Consider the following 16188-nt stretch of genomic DNA (forward strand, 5'->3'; position numbering starts at 1 on the left):
CAGGTTGAAAAGGTATGGAGATAGGACACATCCCCGGCGTACACCTTTCCCAATTTGAACCATGCAATGTTTCCCTGTTCTGTACTGACGACTGCCTTTTGGTCCAAGTATAGGTTTCGCATTAGCATGATCAAGTGTTCTGGGATTCCCGTTTTTGGTTTTTTTTTTGTTGTTTTTTTTGTTTTTTGTTTTTTTTTCAGAGTCAGCCGTCAGCCACAGTTTGTTATGATCCACACAGTCAAATGCCTTTGCATAGTCAATGAAACACAGATAGACATTCTTCTGGTATTCCCTGCTTTCAGCTAAGATCCATCTAGCATCCGTTACAATATCTATAGACCTCTTAAATTGTGCAGGACGGCAGTAACTGTCATTTGTGGCAACGTGTTAAAAGCACTTCTCTTTCTAGTAAGGCAAAACTAATGTGTCATTTTGTTTCTGAAGGTTAGAAATTTTCTGTGGTAGGAAGAGAGTTTTTTGTGTTTTGTTTTAACCATGATTCCATTTGGATTTATTCTTGTACAAAATGCATCCTGAAATGCTGTCAGTATTCTCTTGTTAGGCCTGCCTCTGCATGCTAGACTGGTCGTGGGCATTCCACAGCCAACCCTTACTGCGTCATTCTCTCGCTGCTGTAAGGTCTGTTCCAACTCCTAGCAACCCTCGCCAGGTCTGAGGCTGCCCGTCTTTATCTCAGGGGCAGCTGGTGGATTTGAACTGCCGACTGTTGGGGTGGTAGTGATTGTTATATACCATCGATTCAGAACCAACTCATAGCTTACCCTCTCTAGCGGGTTTTCAGAGGCAGTAAATTCCATGAGAGGTGATTGTGCATTTCTCTTCTGCTGAGCAGCTGATGGATTTGAACCTGTGCCTCTGGGTTGGCAGTGCATCTCCTTTCCACTAAGCCACGAGAGCTCCCTAGGCTCACCAGAGACTTCTTGGGTAGCTCCCTTTAAGCATCTCATTGTTAAACCATTTTACAGCTGAAGCAGCTGAGGCTCAGATATATTAAGTTCTTGGGGCTCCAAGCTCACAAGCAGCAGCCTCTAGAAGCAAACTATGTCCTTTCTGCCTGTTCCCACTCAGCCACCAGGACTTGGCTATAACTGCGTCTGAGGAGAAAATGAATACCACCAACTCTCCCAGCCTCTTGTATACAATTCCTCTTTGATTATGAGGCACAGGACTCACAGCCTGTCACAGCAGAACAAGCAGAATTTGGAGATGGAGGGAAGAGAAGGGCCAGATCATTTAAACCACTCTGAGGAAGCCCCAGGTTAGGACAAGGTTCCGGATCTGTTGTTCATACGGTCGCTAGGAGTTGCACTCGACTCAGTGGCTTATAACACCACCAGCAGCATTCAAATAAACAAGCTCTCGGGTTTCATGGTTTTTTAGAAGATGAACTCCTGACTCATCAGGGTCATTAAGAAAGAGGAGAGGTTGAATTAATAACGACCTTTCCCCCCATTCTCTTTCAGTTACGATACCAGAAGTGCTTGGTAGCCAGGCCACCGTCACAGAAGGTCCGGCCGCCGCCTCCGCCAGCAGCAGACTCAATGACCAGGAGAGTCACAACCAACGTAAAGCGAGGGGTCTTGTCACTCATTGACACTTTGAAACAGAAACGCCCTGTCACAGAAATGCCATAGCCGCGTGTGTGAAAGGATTCTGTACTATTTACCTGAAGATCGACTAGCTACACTAAAGAAAACACACTGACGTCGGGCCTTCCATCTGGTTGGCAATGCTTTGTCTTCAGAGAATTTATCCTTCACGCAGCAGTGTTAGACAAGCATGTTCTCTCGTCTTGCCACCACCATGTGAAATGAAAAGAAGCATGAATCCTTTCTTTCGCTGTCAGTAAGATACAGCACGAGCAGTGGAAGGTCTTTTTCTTACTGTAAATATTGTGAACATGATTTAACCTCACACACGTGCGTGTGCACACACGCGCACACATACACAAACACACGGAAAAACGTGGCCACAGTGAATGTGGAGTCCATGAAGTGAATGACACCCGAGTTTAGTTTCACTGTCATCTTGAGCTGGACCCAACACAAGCCACCTTCATGTCCTACAATTGCCATTTGCCACGTTGGAGTAGATGCCACTTATCAGCTACCAGTGAACTGCTTTAGAATTAGGATGGCGAGGTTTTGGTTTCGGTTTTTGTAACAGTGGAACGGATGGTTGACAGAATTGCTGTCAGCATTCATAGCAACCAGCCGGCCGCTCTCCGTGACAAGCCCTTTGACACATTTCATATCTACAGCTGTTTGTTTGTACAATGTTGAGGGGTGGGAAGAATAGGAAACTTCAAAGTTGAGGAAAAACATGCTCAGTTTGAAGAATGAAAATTCAAAGGGCCTTTTTTCCCCTTATCAGATGGGTTTCAAATTGGGTTTAAAGCAAAAGAAATTAGAAGAAAATACATTTCTGGTGGGATCTATTCCAATTTCTGCCTTATATTATACAATGCAGCTAGAGAATTAGAGTTTGCTGTGGCCATACTCCACATAAATAACTTTAGATACTCCTCGCAAATGATTCATCTTGGTAATTAGTCAGTATGCCGTTTGGAGTTGAGGAAATGGCATTTATACTTCACTACACCCAGTTATTCTTAATTCCCACCACTGCATTATTTCTGTCACAACACTTCTTAGTCCACGAGCACTCTGCCCTAGTCAATCTTAATATGATGTATTTTGCCCAGAAAGCTGTCTGTCCATCTGTGTAGTCCATGGCAACCAGTTGCATTCAGTTGAACCTTTCCTGAAGTTACGTACTTAATATTAGAATTTGTTAGACTCTTAAGCTATATTTTTCAATTTGTATCTTCACTTTATTTTCAAGATTTTACAGTTTCATATCAGAACAAAAAAATATGCATAAGAACAATGTATTATTTAAGACCTCTCCCCGAAGTAGCACTTTGCTTCTTTCTTTGTAGATATAAAACTTAGTGTAAAGCTACACAAGTTTAGACTCTTATTGTTAACATGGTTTTAAAAGAAAATTTGCTAAGGAGATCAATTTAAATAGTAGTCTTGTTTGCTTTTTAATGTAAAAATTGTTTTGCAGCATCCAGTTCTAAGAGCAGTGCTTTCCATTTGTACATTGCTATGTGCTTGTCAAAAGGATTTCCACATTCTTATCACATTTGAGCCTTACACAGTAGAGAAGGGAGGGAACACATTTGAGAAATGAAAACATTAAGCACCATGAGGCTAAACCAGTTGCCCAGAGCTCACAAGAGGCAGAACTTGGACCAGGGCCTGCATTCCCAGTTCCTAGGTCTTGGGTGATACACTGCTTCCACATCAGTCCAGAAGGAAGACCCCATCCACAGTGACTCTGGGTGGATACAAAGAAGGGTAGGTATGGAAGCATCCCATCTGGCAGTCTTAGAATTACCTGTCCAAAGTAGTCATGCAAGGGAGCTCTGGTGGCCTTGTGGCAAGAAGCTGCACTGCAATCCCAGAGGTATGCGGTTTGAATCCACCAGATGCTCTGCTGAAGAAGGAGGGAAAATCTCCTCCTGTACCAGTCAGATCTGATTTGATGGTACACACACACAAAGTAGTCATGCAGGGATATTAATTATAAAACCATAGTCCTCACTAAGAACCTTTTTCCACCCCAAGGCGTACCTTGGTGTGCTTTAGAGGACAAGAGTCTACACTTGAGTGCAGTCTCTTTCACCTATGGGATTCAACAGAGATGCTGTTAAGATAGATTGACTCCCGGGACTAGGCTACCAGAGTTCATGAGGAATAAAGAGATGTGCTCCAGCTTTCCTTTCTCCCCCAATTCTATATTTTAGTGATGGAAGGGGAACAGAATGTATTTAACCAGTTCATTGAGTCATTTCCAACTTAAGGTGACCCCATAGGTATCAGCAGAATTGTGCTCCATAGAGTTTTCAGTGGCTGATTTTTCAGAAGTAGATCACCCCCATCTTTCTTGTGAGGCACCTTTGAGTGAACTTGAACCTCTCACCTTTGGGTTAGGTGCTAAGAATGTTAACCATTTGCACCAACCACAAATTGTCTACCCCCTCATGTCAGGACAGTACCCTATTGTGCCTCTTTAGAGATGCATTATCTTCTCAAAAACTCAGACACTCTGAAATACCCAGTGCCAACAGAGAAAACCTTTACATTAAGAAAATCCTGACTGTGCCCTTTAAAAAGCTGATCAAAATTCCATCTTGATGAGCTTTCATCTTCCACAGTGAAAAGTTTGAATGTGGTAACTTGCAAAATTCTGAACAAATCTACTTCTGTATTGGAAATCTCCATTCCCAGCCCCGCCCCCAGGTTCATTTTTTTAAGACAAGACATTTGTTTTCAGGATCAAGAATACTGAGCTAGCTTTAAGTAGCAAACTGATTTATATATGCAATTATACATTAAAATGAATGGTATAGCCTTTACTATTGAAAACTTTACTGCAGATATTTTGTTTGGAAAAATCGCTTTGCATACTGAGTGCAGATTTATTTTGTAAAATTAGTTATGTCAAACAATGTGTTCACTTTCTGCCATGGCCAAAAAGTATGTCTGAACGTATGTGCGTATTTGTCTGTGAAAAGGATGCCAGTGTTTTACCCGATATTGTAGTGACACTTCAGTTATCTATGCATTCTTTATATCTGTGATTCGGTAAACAGGCAGCCGTGTTCACTATGCCTTGTTTGTCTTATCCTTTTTTTTAATTAACCTGTTAAATACAGCTTAAAATATTTTATTTATTCTATTTTTACTGAAATATACTGCATTATTGTGTTACTGTATCCTCTTCACTGGGTAATCTCGCGATGTATCCAGGACCACATAATCTCAGTGAACTATACATTGCCTAAAAGGTGGTTTTGTAATTATTTGTAATCACATTTTTATTGGAATATGTAGAGGAAAAGGCAAAACGTTTAAAGTTCCTTTATTTTTTAAAAGCAGCTACATAGACGCAGACTTGCCACCTCCTGTGTGCTCCTTGACCATGTCACGGGGCTCGTCAACAGCCTACAGCTGGAAGCGTTACCGTGCAGGCGAAAGCACTGCCTGGTGCTTCATTTTTATATTCTTCACAACATGTGTGACTTCATCTAAACGAGAGAGATACATGTCCACATGCCCTGGGTTTCCACCTGGCTATGTGATCACCTATGGCTAATTAGGATCATTGGGTTTTTTGTGTTTTGGGGTTTTTTTTTGTTTGTTTGTTTGTCTTAATGCATGAAGGGACATTAGACCCATTTCCATTAAAACATGTTCTTGGTGATCAACCGTTGGCACTGCTACTTATTTAAAATTCCCTTTATGATTTTCACATGGCCAAGTAGAATACTCTCCTGCACAAGGTCATTTACTAGAAACTCTCAAGTCTTAGCTTTCTTCCTTTTCCCTTATGACACTTGTTTCATAAACATCACAACACAAATTCAAGATTTCATATGCAATGTGAGCTAACACTCCCCTAACTGGTCCTGGCACAATTTAATAAAACCATGTAGCTCTGTTTGCCAGACTTAGCTTAGTACAGACCACGCTGTCAGTGAAACAAGCTTCTTTGCACTCAGTGAAGGGTCCTTGCTCAAACTTGACCAGATGGAGTGCGCTCAGCCTGCCAGAGGAGCCAGGCACCCAGCACAAGACCGTTTGCTTTCCTCCTCTGCACTTTTGCTGTTGACCACACAGTTAAATGTAATCTGTTAGCTGCATACCACATTTGGCTCCATTATCTGACAGATTACTCATACATGCGAGGAGTAGGAATCTGAGGATATTTAGTGTTTCCACACTCACCATTTTATTTTTAAATAACACCTACCTCAAATGGAAGTTAAGAAATCATGTTAGTAAGGTCAGATTCTGCTTCTGGGTAGTTATTGCTTATTTCCACCTAGTGAGAACTAGACAGTAATAAGTTTTGCATAATAAAACACTGCCCTTTTTTGGTGGTAAGGAAGGCAATTGGCAGTCCAGACATGGAACGGCTCTTCTTACCCAATCGGAGTCTTTGTACGGTCTTTCTAGGGGTAAGAATTGTATGTGTGTCTTTAATTTCTCTTAAGAATCTGACATCAATGAATGTCAAATTGTACAGGCACTAAATCCAAAATGAGAATCAATGAGCTGAATCTAGAGTAACTAAGACATACGGAGGAGTGGTTAGAATTTCAATCACGTAGCATTTCTCCCCAGTTTCCATCTTGTACTGTGTTACCAAGGCAGTAACTCTGAAGGAAATTATGAGCAAAATTTCTTTTTTGTTTCAAATATAGACGGTGGCAAATAATTTCAGGTTGAAACCCAGATTTGTTATTGGAGTACCCAAATACCAAGAATTCCATTATTTTACATTTTTTACAGCAGTTTCTATAAGGAGGTCAAGAAATAAGTAAAATGCTAAATCAAACATCTCAATGTAATATTTTCCTTCTCTAGAAATCTTACTACTTTTATCCTACTTCATTCATTAAATCATGTCCTCCTTATAAGTGTCTTCTAAAAACTGCAGGCTTCATTAAAGAGTGGTTTAATGTAGAATCTTCCAGAAATGTCTAAAGAGAGAAATCATGTACCAAGATGCATGTTTTAAGATACTGAAAAGAGCTGGCTATACACTGTCACGTCAGCAATCATGCCGCTACCATAAAAGAATAGCCTGAACTATTTACTAGCAATGAGAATTTTTTATAACGTTGCAGAAAATGCACTTGGAAAGAAAAATCTAAACCTGCTACTACAGGACAACAGTACTTTTTAAGAGTTATAATTAACAAGAATTCTTTTGGAATTAAGTCGTATTCAAATAAATTCTTGCTTCCTTTCTTCACTGACAACATTTTACCTAGAAATGTGAATTCTCCACTAAGAACAATTGATTAATATTCAAATTCACAATTCCTTTTTTAATCCTCATTGCTGGTGAGAAATATAGAACTGAGTGGATATAGATCTAAATACTCAATTCAAAGAAGGTAATATTTGACAAGGATTATACAATCTGAATTGAACATTGAGAATGTCACACAGCACTGTTTGTTCAATACAACTCTATGCTGAAAATTTGAACTTCTCCTGAAAGAATATTAACAGAACACACATGTCTATGAACATTGTTTTAAAAAGTTCCTGTTGGCATAATTGGAAAAGTCAGTAAACCCAGAAATGACACCAGTTCTTGGTAGGCAACTGATAGTAGTGCATTGAAGATGAATTGGTTTTTAATGAACGTAGTGCTACAATGTATTTTAATAGACTGTGCATCAGAAATGATTTACCAAAGTGATTACTGTTTCAATTTTGAAATGACTTGTGGATTTTACTGTACCACCTGATCTTCATATAAAATCAAAATTTTTCACATTTTCTTCAATGATAAGTGTCACTTGTATTCAACAGTTTTGCCTCCCTCTCTGAATGATTACTCCTTAGATGCAAATCTGCTTTTAGTCATCTTTCCTGACACAGTATTTGGCATGAATGGTCAGAAGGAAGAGCTATTCCATTCCCCTCAGGACCCTGGACACTCTTGCAGTGAGCATCTCCACACTGTAAGGGGATGTATGAACTACACACACTTCATACTCTGGAACTTCTTATTCTCTGTTCCTACTCAACCCCACTAACATTACAGAACCTCACGTCATGTTCTGCTTAGAGGGGAGACAATTTTAAAATCAACCATGATAGTGATTGCTAATGTTCACTACATACCACGCTGAGGAGCGCAGCCTGGAGTTGGTGATGGAGGGCCCGCATCCTTCCCCTATCTGTGCCTTCTACTGAATTACCTCACAAATTCCATTTTTTTAAAAAAAGCCTCTCAGAAAGTAGAAAGTGTTTTTCTTGTGGAAATAAAAAAGTTGTTGCCATTTTTTTTTTTCTAAAAAACCTGGCGTGTTAAGATCAGATGTTAAGGGACATGAGACAAATTCTAACAGCTGGCGAGGAGTACAGGTGACATCCACAAGGCGTCATCATGAACTGGAAAATCACTGGATCTGCCTCGCTCCCTCTCCTGTATTCTTACTGTTTCTTACCTTTCGAAGGTCAGGTCACATTTAGAAGCTACCAAGTGACCCTCAGGAGGATGAGTATCTTGTGTAGGGATGTTTGACCTGCAGAGAAATGTCAGACTTTGAAAAAAAAAATTAACTGCTCTTGACCTTTGGGGAGGGGAGACAAAACCCAAAGATGCAAACTCCAGGCAATCAAAGCCAAGGTCGAGAACGCCTGGGGAGGGTCAAAGGTAAGTTTTCTTTAGGCTTCTCTCCTCTCCGGGAGCCTGGCGTGGGAAAAGGGGCCATAAGAGGCTTGGGAGTAACCCAACGACTGTAATTATGCTGCGCTGATCTCATCCCAAGGGTGCCTGGAAAGGGCAGCATCACGGGAGGCAGAACAATCTCCACGGGCTTCAGGGCGATCAAGCGCTCTTCCTGCCGCCGTCTCACAAAGTGGGGGCCCTGCCGCTCAGACGCCCTGGAGAGAGGAGCATTCTTCATATACGCGGGCCCCGCGGGCCCCACGGGCCCCACGGGGCTGGTGGTGGCGGGTTTGCTGGCTTTTCTGATCTGTGTTGAAGCAACCACTGGAGCGATGCTTTTCTGTGGAAAGGGTGGTTTGGCTTGGGGTGCCTCTGGTTGATTAGCATTTGCTTTAGCTTCTCGGGTCAGGAAATCTGCAATTCTCATCTGAATGAAGCTACTTTCATTAGTGGAGGCTTTGGGCAAGGAGGTTTTTGATTTTTTCTTTTTCTTCTCCCGTTTTGGCGATTTCCCCAATTCGATTCCTTCCAGAAGACCCTTAGCTGCAGCACGGGCCAAAACATCTTTCACGGACATTGCCTCAGATGGGTCCCGCTATAATTAAAGAGGAAGTTACTGAGCGTGGAACTAGCTCCTATTATATATATTTAGCAGTGCTTAAAAAATAATTTTTTTTCTACCAGAAGAAATAATTTTTAAAACCTACTCTTAAGTACATAACAACAGCAATACTCTTAAGTATATTTTATGTTGTTCTTAGGGGCTGTTGAATTAAACAGACTCATGTTGTTATGTGTCGTCGAGTCACTTGCAACTCGTAAGTGACCTTATATACAACAGCTCTGAACCCTGCTCTATCCCAAGCCAACCTTCTTGACTCAGACACACCTACTCCCATTACCCCAGTCACTGAGTCAATCCATCTAATTGAGAATCTTCCTCTCTTGCTGTCCCTCCACTCTCCCAAACATGATGTTTCTCTCCAAGGACTGGTCCCTCCTTGCAACATGTCCAAAGTATGTCAGACGGAGCGTCAGAATCCTCGCCTCCAAGGAGCAGCCTGGTTTCACCCTCTCTGAACACTGTCCTATCCCATGCCATCCTCTCAATCTCTGACATACTCAAGCCCACTGCCGCAGTCACCATGTCAATCCACCTGGTAGAGAGTCTCCTTCTCTTTCGCCATCCCTCCACCTTTCCCAGCATGATCTCCCTTTCCAAGGAAGTCTCTCCTAGCAATAAGCCCAAAGTATGCAAGATTGAAGCTTCATTATCTTTGCCTCTAAGAAGCACTCGGGCTGCGCCCTTTCCACTGCGCCCTTTCCATGACTTATCTGTTTGTTCTTTTGGCTGTCTACAGGATATTCAATACTCTTCTCCAGCACCATAGTTCAAAGGCATCACCACTACTGTGATCCTTACTCGTTGTCCAACTCTCAGATGCAAAGCAAGTGACTGAAAAGCCCTCGGCCTGAATCAGGCTCACCTAAGACCTCAAACTGACTCAATAATTACTCCACAATAATTTGGGGAGGTCGCTGACTGCAGACTTTCTCAGTATAGTTCATAAGTCTCAGCAAATTATTTTATTAATTTCCTAACTATAAACCTCATGGGAAAAAATAAAATACACAATGTACATCTTAGGATGTGAAAATTCGTCACACATACTTAAAGCATGTTATCAACAGGGGCCAGTCTTTGGAAAAAGACATCATGCTGAGAAAAGCCAAGGAGAAGTCAGGATGACTCCCAACAAGATGGTCTGACACAGAGACTGTAACCATGGCCTAGAGCATGTCGGAGGTCATGAGGACGGTGCAGGTCAGGGCTGGGTTCTGATCTGTCCACAGCACTGCTGGGAGTCATAGCGAGCCCAACAGCATCTAACAGGAACGTCTTATGTGTGAGGTCAAACCCTCTGCATAATAGCAAATGCTTGGAGAGGTGGAGAAAGGGAAGCAATGAGGGACACTAGGAGAAATATGAAGAATAGGAATCATTTGCCACCCAATAATGTTTGTCCTTCCTATCTTTTAACTATTTGTGAACTAAGCACAGCATTCCAAGATGTTCCCAGAGTTCCTTTTACAAGGGATTTTTTTTTCCTTACCTCCCTTGTTAGAATAGAAATAAAACAACCATTAGTTATCTCTGAAGGTTCCATTCTGAAAAATTTATCAGAAGACAAATGTATTTCCTTTAAGGAGCAGAGTGGAAGAACAGGAGGACTGAGCCTACAGTGAATACAAACAAACATGACATAGTTAGAGTGGCTTATTTGCAAATGGTGAGAAAAAGTAAACTACAACTAAATTTGCATGTATTTTACCAGTCAAACAAAAATTCCAAGAGAGTAAAATGGTTAAGTGTTGTTATTCTGTACCATCAAATCAACTATGACTCATAGCAACCCTAGGCACAACAGCTCTGAACCCTGCTGTATCCTGAGCCAGTCTCACTGTCTTTGACACACCTACCCCTGATACCCCAATTATTGTGTCAATCCATCTCATCCGGGGTCATCTTCTCCTGCGCTGTCCCTCCACCCTTCTGAGCATGATGTCCTCCTCCAAAGACTGGTTCCTTCTGGCAACATGACCAAAGTATGTGAGACGGAGCTTCAAAGTCTTTGTCTCTGAGGAGTGGCTTGGTTTCACCCTCTTCAAAACAATTCTTAGATCTCTTGGTAGTCCATGGTATGTTCAATATTCTTCTCTAGCACCACAACTCAAAGGCTTCATTCTTCTATCATCCTTGGTTATTGTCCAGCTCTCAGATGCATAGCAAGTAATTGCAAAGACCATGGGCTGGATCAGGCGCACCTTAGTCTCTAGACTAACATTCTTGCTCTTCATCACTCTGGAGAAGATTTCTCTAATATAGGCCCTCTGAAGAGATCCCAAAATCATTAAGTAGTCCTTCCCAAAATACTATTACAAATTGCAAATTTTAATACTTCTTAGGGTGCTCTGGTAACCTCATGGAACAAGAAGCTATGCTGTCAATCTAAAAGCACCTAGTTCAATTCCCCCATGCTCTACGGGGAAAAAAGATAGCCAATCCCCTTTACAGCAATTTACTGCCTTTGAAAACCTGCTCAGGGATCAGCTATGAGTCAGTTCCAACCTAACAGCACATAACAATACTTTGTATTTTTTCATAGTTTATTATACTTCCCAATCCATCTATTTTTTTAACAACTCTACCAAATATAATGTTCTTTAAATAAATTAAAAATTTCTCTCCCTAAGTGATTAATATGTTAACAAGGCTTCTAGGAGCAAAACAGGTATATATCTTTAGGAATCTTAAAAAGATAATCTTGACTTTCCTCTATGTCTATGTATTGCCAAAATACGAAAGGTTTTTTTTTTGTTTATGTTTTGCACAATCACAATATAAAAATATGACTCTCCTCTGGTGGCCTAGTGGCAAGACGCTGTACTGCAATCCCAGAGGTACACGGTTCAAATTCACCAGATGCTCTGCTGGAGAAGAAGGGGGCAATCTCCTCCTGTACCAGTCAGATCTGATTTGACGGTACACATAAAAATAATACAATAAAAAAAATAAATAACAAAAAAAATATGACTCTCACTTTTACTGCAGCATTATTTCCAATCCTTTGTTGAGTAATAATGAGAAAATTATGTATTTTTACTTTTTTTGTTTAAGGAATTTCATAATAAAGAAAAGGCTTTGTATCAAAATTACAATATTTCCTTATCAATATTGCTTAAAATAAAATATTAGTCTTAAGAGTAAGCTAATTTTTCACTTAATTATAAAATATAATTATGCTGTTGTTGTTGTTCTTAGGTGCCATCGAGTCAAGTACGACTCATAGCAACTCTATGAACAAAAGATCTGGACCAAGTCCTGTCCTGCGCCATCCTCACACTTCCTGACACACAAAAGCCCACTGCAGCAGTCACCCTGTCAATCCACCCGGCCGAGGGTCATCCTCTCCTTCGCCAACCTTCCACCCTTCCCAGCATTGTGTCCCTCTCTAAAGAATACTAGCAATATGTCCAAAGTATGTGAGGTGAACCCTCATCAACCTTGCCTCCAAAGGGCACTCCGGCTGCACCCTCTCCAAGACATATCGATTGATTTTCTATGCTGTCCATGGGATGTTCAGTGCTATTTTCAAACACCACAGCTCAAAGGCATCAATTATTTTTCTGTCATCCTTATTCACTGTCCAGATCTTGTATGCATAGCTAGTAATCTGAAAGACTATGGCCTGTATCAGATGCACCTTAGTCCTCAAAGTGACATCACTACTCCTCAATAATTTGGAGAGGTCTCTAACTGTAGATTTCCCCAGTGTAATGCATCTCCTTATTTCCCGAGTGCTGGTATCAAGGGTGTTAATTGGGGATCCAAGCAAGATGAAGGTGTTGACGGTTTCACTATACTCTCCGTCTGTCATGATACTGCCTATTGGCCCAGTTTTAAGAATCTTCGTTTTCTTGATATAGAGCACAATCCATACTGAAGGCTGCATTCCTTGGTCTTCTGCAAAAGTACTTCAAGTCCTCCTCACTTTCAGCAAGCAACGTTGTGTCATCGGCATAATGCAGGTTATTGATAAGTCTCCCTCCAATCCTGATGCCACATTCCTCTTCATAGAGTCCAGCTTCTCAAATAATTTGCTCAGCATATAGACTGAACAGGAATGGAGACAGAATACAACCCTGATGCATTCTTTTCCCAATTCCAGACCACGCAGTCCCCTGCTCTGTTCTCACAACAGCCTCCTGACTCAGGTATAGATTCCTCATAAGCATAATTATAATTCACTTTGTAATTATCATTTTCATCTGATCATGTTTTTAGAATTAAAAAATACTATGGAAATATATGTTTTTGTTGTAGTTGTTATGTGTCGTCGAGTCACTTTGCGACTCATAGCGACCCTATGTACAACAGCCCTAAACTCTGCTCTGTGCTGTGCCAATCGTACCGTCTCCAACACACCCATCCCAATTACCCCAATCACTGAATCAATCCACCTCATAGGGGGCCTTCCCCTTCTGCGCTGTCCCTCCACCCTACCAAGCATGATGTCCCTCTCCAAAGACCTGTCCCACCTTGCAACATGTCCAAAGTATGTCAGACGGAGCCTTAGAATCCTTGCCTCCAAGGAGGAGCCCGGTTTGACCCTTTCTAGGATAAATCTGTTTGTTTTCCTAGCAGTCCATGGTACCCTCAATACTGTTCTCCAGCACCACAGCTCAAAGGCATCAATTCTCCTTCTATCCTCCTTAGTCACTGTCCAACTCTCTGATGCATAACAAGTGATAGCAAAGACCATGGCCTGTATCAGGTGCACCTTAGTCTCCAAAGAGACACCATTGCTCTTCAGTACTTTGGAGAGGTCCCTAACAGCAGACTTTCCCATGGCAATAAGTCTTCTAATTTCCTGGCTGCTGGTGCCGAGACTGTTGACTGTGGAGCCAAGCAAACTAAAGCTGTGAACAGGTGCAACCACTATGGAAGGCTGTATGGTGCTTTCTCAAAAAATTGGAAATAGAAATAACATTTGACCCAGCAATTCCACTGCTGGGAATTTACCCTAAAGAAACCATAACCACCACCCAAGCAGAAATATGCACACCCATGTTTATTGCAGCTTTGTTCACAATAGCAAAGAGCTGGAAACAACCCGAGTGCCCATTAACAAATAAATGGATAGAGAAGCTCTGGTATATTCACACAATGGAATACTACGCAGCATTGAAAATCAAGGAACTCATGAAATATTATGCAAAATGGGTGACCTTGGAGGACATTATGCTGAGTGAAATATCTCAGTCACAAAAGGACAAATATTGCACAGGGCCACTGTTGTAAAACAGCACTGACATGGGGTTGAGGGAAGACAGAAAAGGAGGGAAGGAATGATGTACACTGCATTGAAACAGATGAGGGAGAGAACTGTTTGAAAGGGATATATGATTGAGTATTATTGCCATGACAGGAGTCCAGAATGAAGGCTGCACAGTGTAGACTTGGGGGGAGAGATTACATAACAATGAAAGTGTTTTTCTTTTACTTTTCAAGGAGAAGAGTGAATTGGGGGGGGAAGGGGGTGGAAAAGTGCAACTATGAATGACTGGAAACCCTAAGTCTCTGTGAGCTTTCATTAAAATTAATTTTAAAAAATTATCACCATTAAAAAAAAATAAAGCTGTGAACAATCTCAATCTCTTCACCATCCATCCTGATGCTGCCAATTGGCCCAGTGGTGAGATGAGAATCTTTGTCTTCTTGACATTAAGCCTCAATCCATATTGGAGGCTGCTTAGGATAAATTTAATACGAGGAATCAATTAAACACTTTTCCAGATGAATTTCAATATTAGGCTAGTATCGGAACAACAAAGTAAGTACTGCCAAGGATGTGGAAAATAGCCCATGTTGGATGCATATAAATGGTGTAGCCCCTGTGGAAAATAACTTGATCGTTCATCCAAAAGTTCAATGTGGAATTGCCATTAACCAGCAATTCCATTCCTACTAACATTCCCCAAAGACCTGGAAACATGGGTGCAAAGAGACTAATGTTCACTGAAGTAATATTCACAAAGCAATAAGGTGAAAACAATCCAAGTGTCCACTAGCAGATGAATATGTAATAGCTTTATTAGGTCTCGGTTATGATCCGCATAACCCTGTGCATGGAGAGAAGGCTATGCGTTATCAATGAAACATTAATTCTCAAGTTTCTTACAAATAAAACAGTGTGTTACAAAAGAGATGGAATAAGAAATTTTACTTTTTTTAAAAAGAGGAACTAAAACTCAGGCAAAGCATACACAACAGCTCTAAAAGCACAGACTTCTCAAATACGACAATAAATTACGAGTACTCTGGAAGATTTGTGGGATCGCCACCTCTGCCCTACGAACATGAGAAAGCAGAACAGGAGGAAGGAAATAAAGGAGATTCTGGGGGTAAGGAGATGGGATATATGGTGCATACCCACTGTGGAGGGGGCGGTTCTGACTCACAGCAACCGTCCATGGGGTGTGCGGGTTATTGAGCTTTTTTTTAACTAGGACTGTGAAAAAGCACAGTTTTCGATTACTAGCTGAGAACTGATGAAAGCCAACAAGAACACCAAGGATTGGCAGAAAAAGAGCAAAAGCTGTAAAATAAAGAAAATCGCCTATGAATATGTTGTTTGTTGTTACTGTTGTTATGTGCCATCGAGTCGTTTGCGACTCATAGCGACCTATGTACAACAGCCCTAAACCCTGCTCTATCCTGTGCCAATCACACTGCCTCTGACACACCCATCCCTATTACCCCAGTCACTGAATGAATCCACCTCATAGAGGGTCTTCCTCTCCTGCGCTGTCCCTCCACCCTACCAAGCATGATATCCCTCTCCAAGGACCTGTCGTCCCTCCTTACAACATGTCCAAAGTATGTCAGACAAAGCCCCAGAATCCTTGCCTTCAAGGAGTAGTCTGGCTTAACCATCTCCAGGATGAATCTGTTTGTTTTCTTGGCAGCCCATGATACATTCAATGCTCTTCTCTAGCACCACAGCTCAAAGGCATCAATTCTCCTTCTATCCTCCCTAGTCATTGTCCAACAAGTGATTGCAAAAACCACGGCCTGTATCAGGCGCACCTTAGTCTCCAGAGAGACACCATTGCTCTTGAGTACTTTGGAGAGGTCCCTAACAGCAGACTTCCCCATCACAATAAGTTTTTTTATTTCCTGGCTGCTGGTGCCAAGAGTGTTGACCGTGGAGCTGAGCAAACTGAAGTTGTGAACAATCTCAATCTCTTTGCCATCCATCCTGATGCTACCAATTGGTCCAGTGGTGACAATCTTTGTCTTCTTGACATTGAGCCTCAGTCCATACTGAAGGCTGCAAT

General features: G+C 41.5%; 2 protein-coding genes across 2 annotated transcripts in view; one reads left to right on the top strand and one right to left on the bottom strand.

The window, feature by feature from the left end:
- APBB2 (amyloid beta (A4) precursor protein-binding, family B, member 2) overlaps positions 1–1940 on the top strand; it is a 256008-nt gene extending 254068 nt beyond the window's left edge. The window contains exon 15 of the mRNA XM_006898190.1: positions 1485–1940. Within this exon, the coding sequence (XP_006898252.1) occupies positions 1485–1655 (171 nt within the window). The 3' untranslated portion in view covers positions 1656–1940. The remainder of the gene's footprint in view (positions 1–1484) is intronic.
- Positions 1941–8233: 6293 nt separating this feature from the next.
- NSUN7 (NOP2/Sun domain family, member 7) overlaps positions 8234–16188 on the bottom strand; it is an 84951-nt gene continuing 76996 nt past the window's right edge. The window contains exons 10-11 of the mRNA XM_006898191.1: positions 10401–10524; positions 8234–8881 (exon numbers count right to left, since the gene is read on the bottom strand). Of these exons, the coding sequence (XP_006898253.1) occupies positions 8234–8881; positions 10401–10524 (772 nt within the window). The remainder of the gene's footprint in view (positions 8882–10400; positions 10525–16188) is intronic.

This window comes from Elephantulus edwardii, unplaced genomic scaffold (genome assembly GCF_000299155.1).
Source record: "Elephantulus edwardii isolate Elephantulus edwardi_28Jun2011 unplaced genomic scaffold, EleEdw1.0 scaffold00222, whole genome shotgun sequence".
Taxonomy (NCBI): domain Eukaryota; kingdom Metazoa; phylum Chordata; class Mammalia; order Macroscelidea; family Macroscelididae; genus Elephantulus; species Elephantulus edwardii.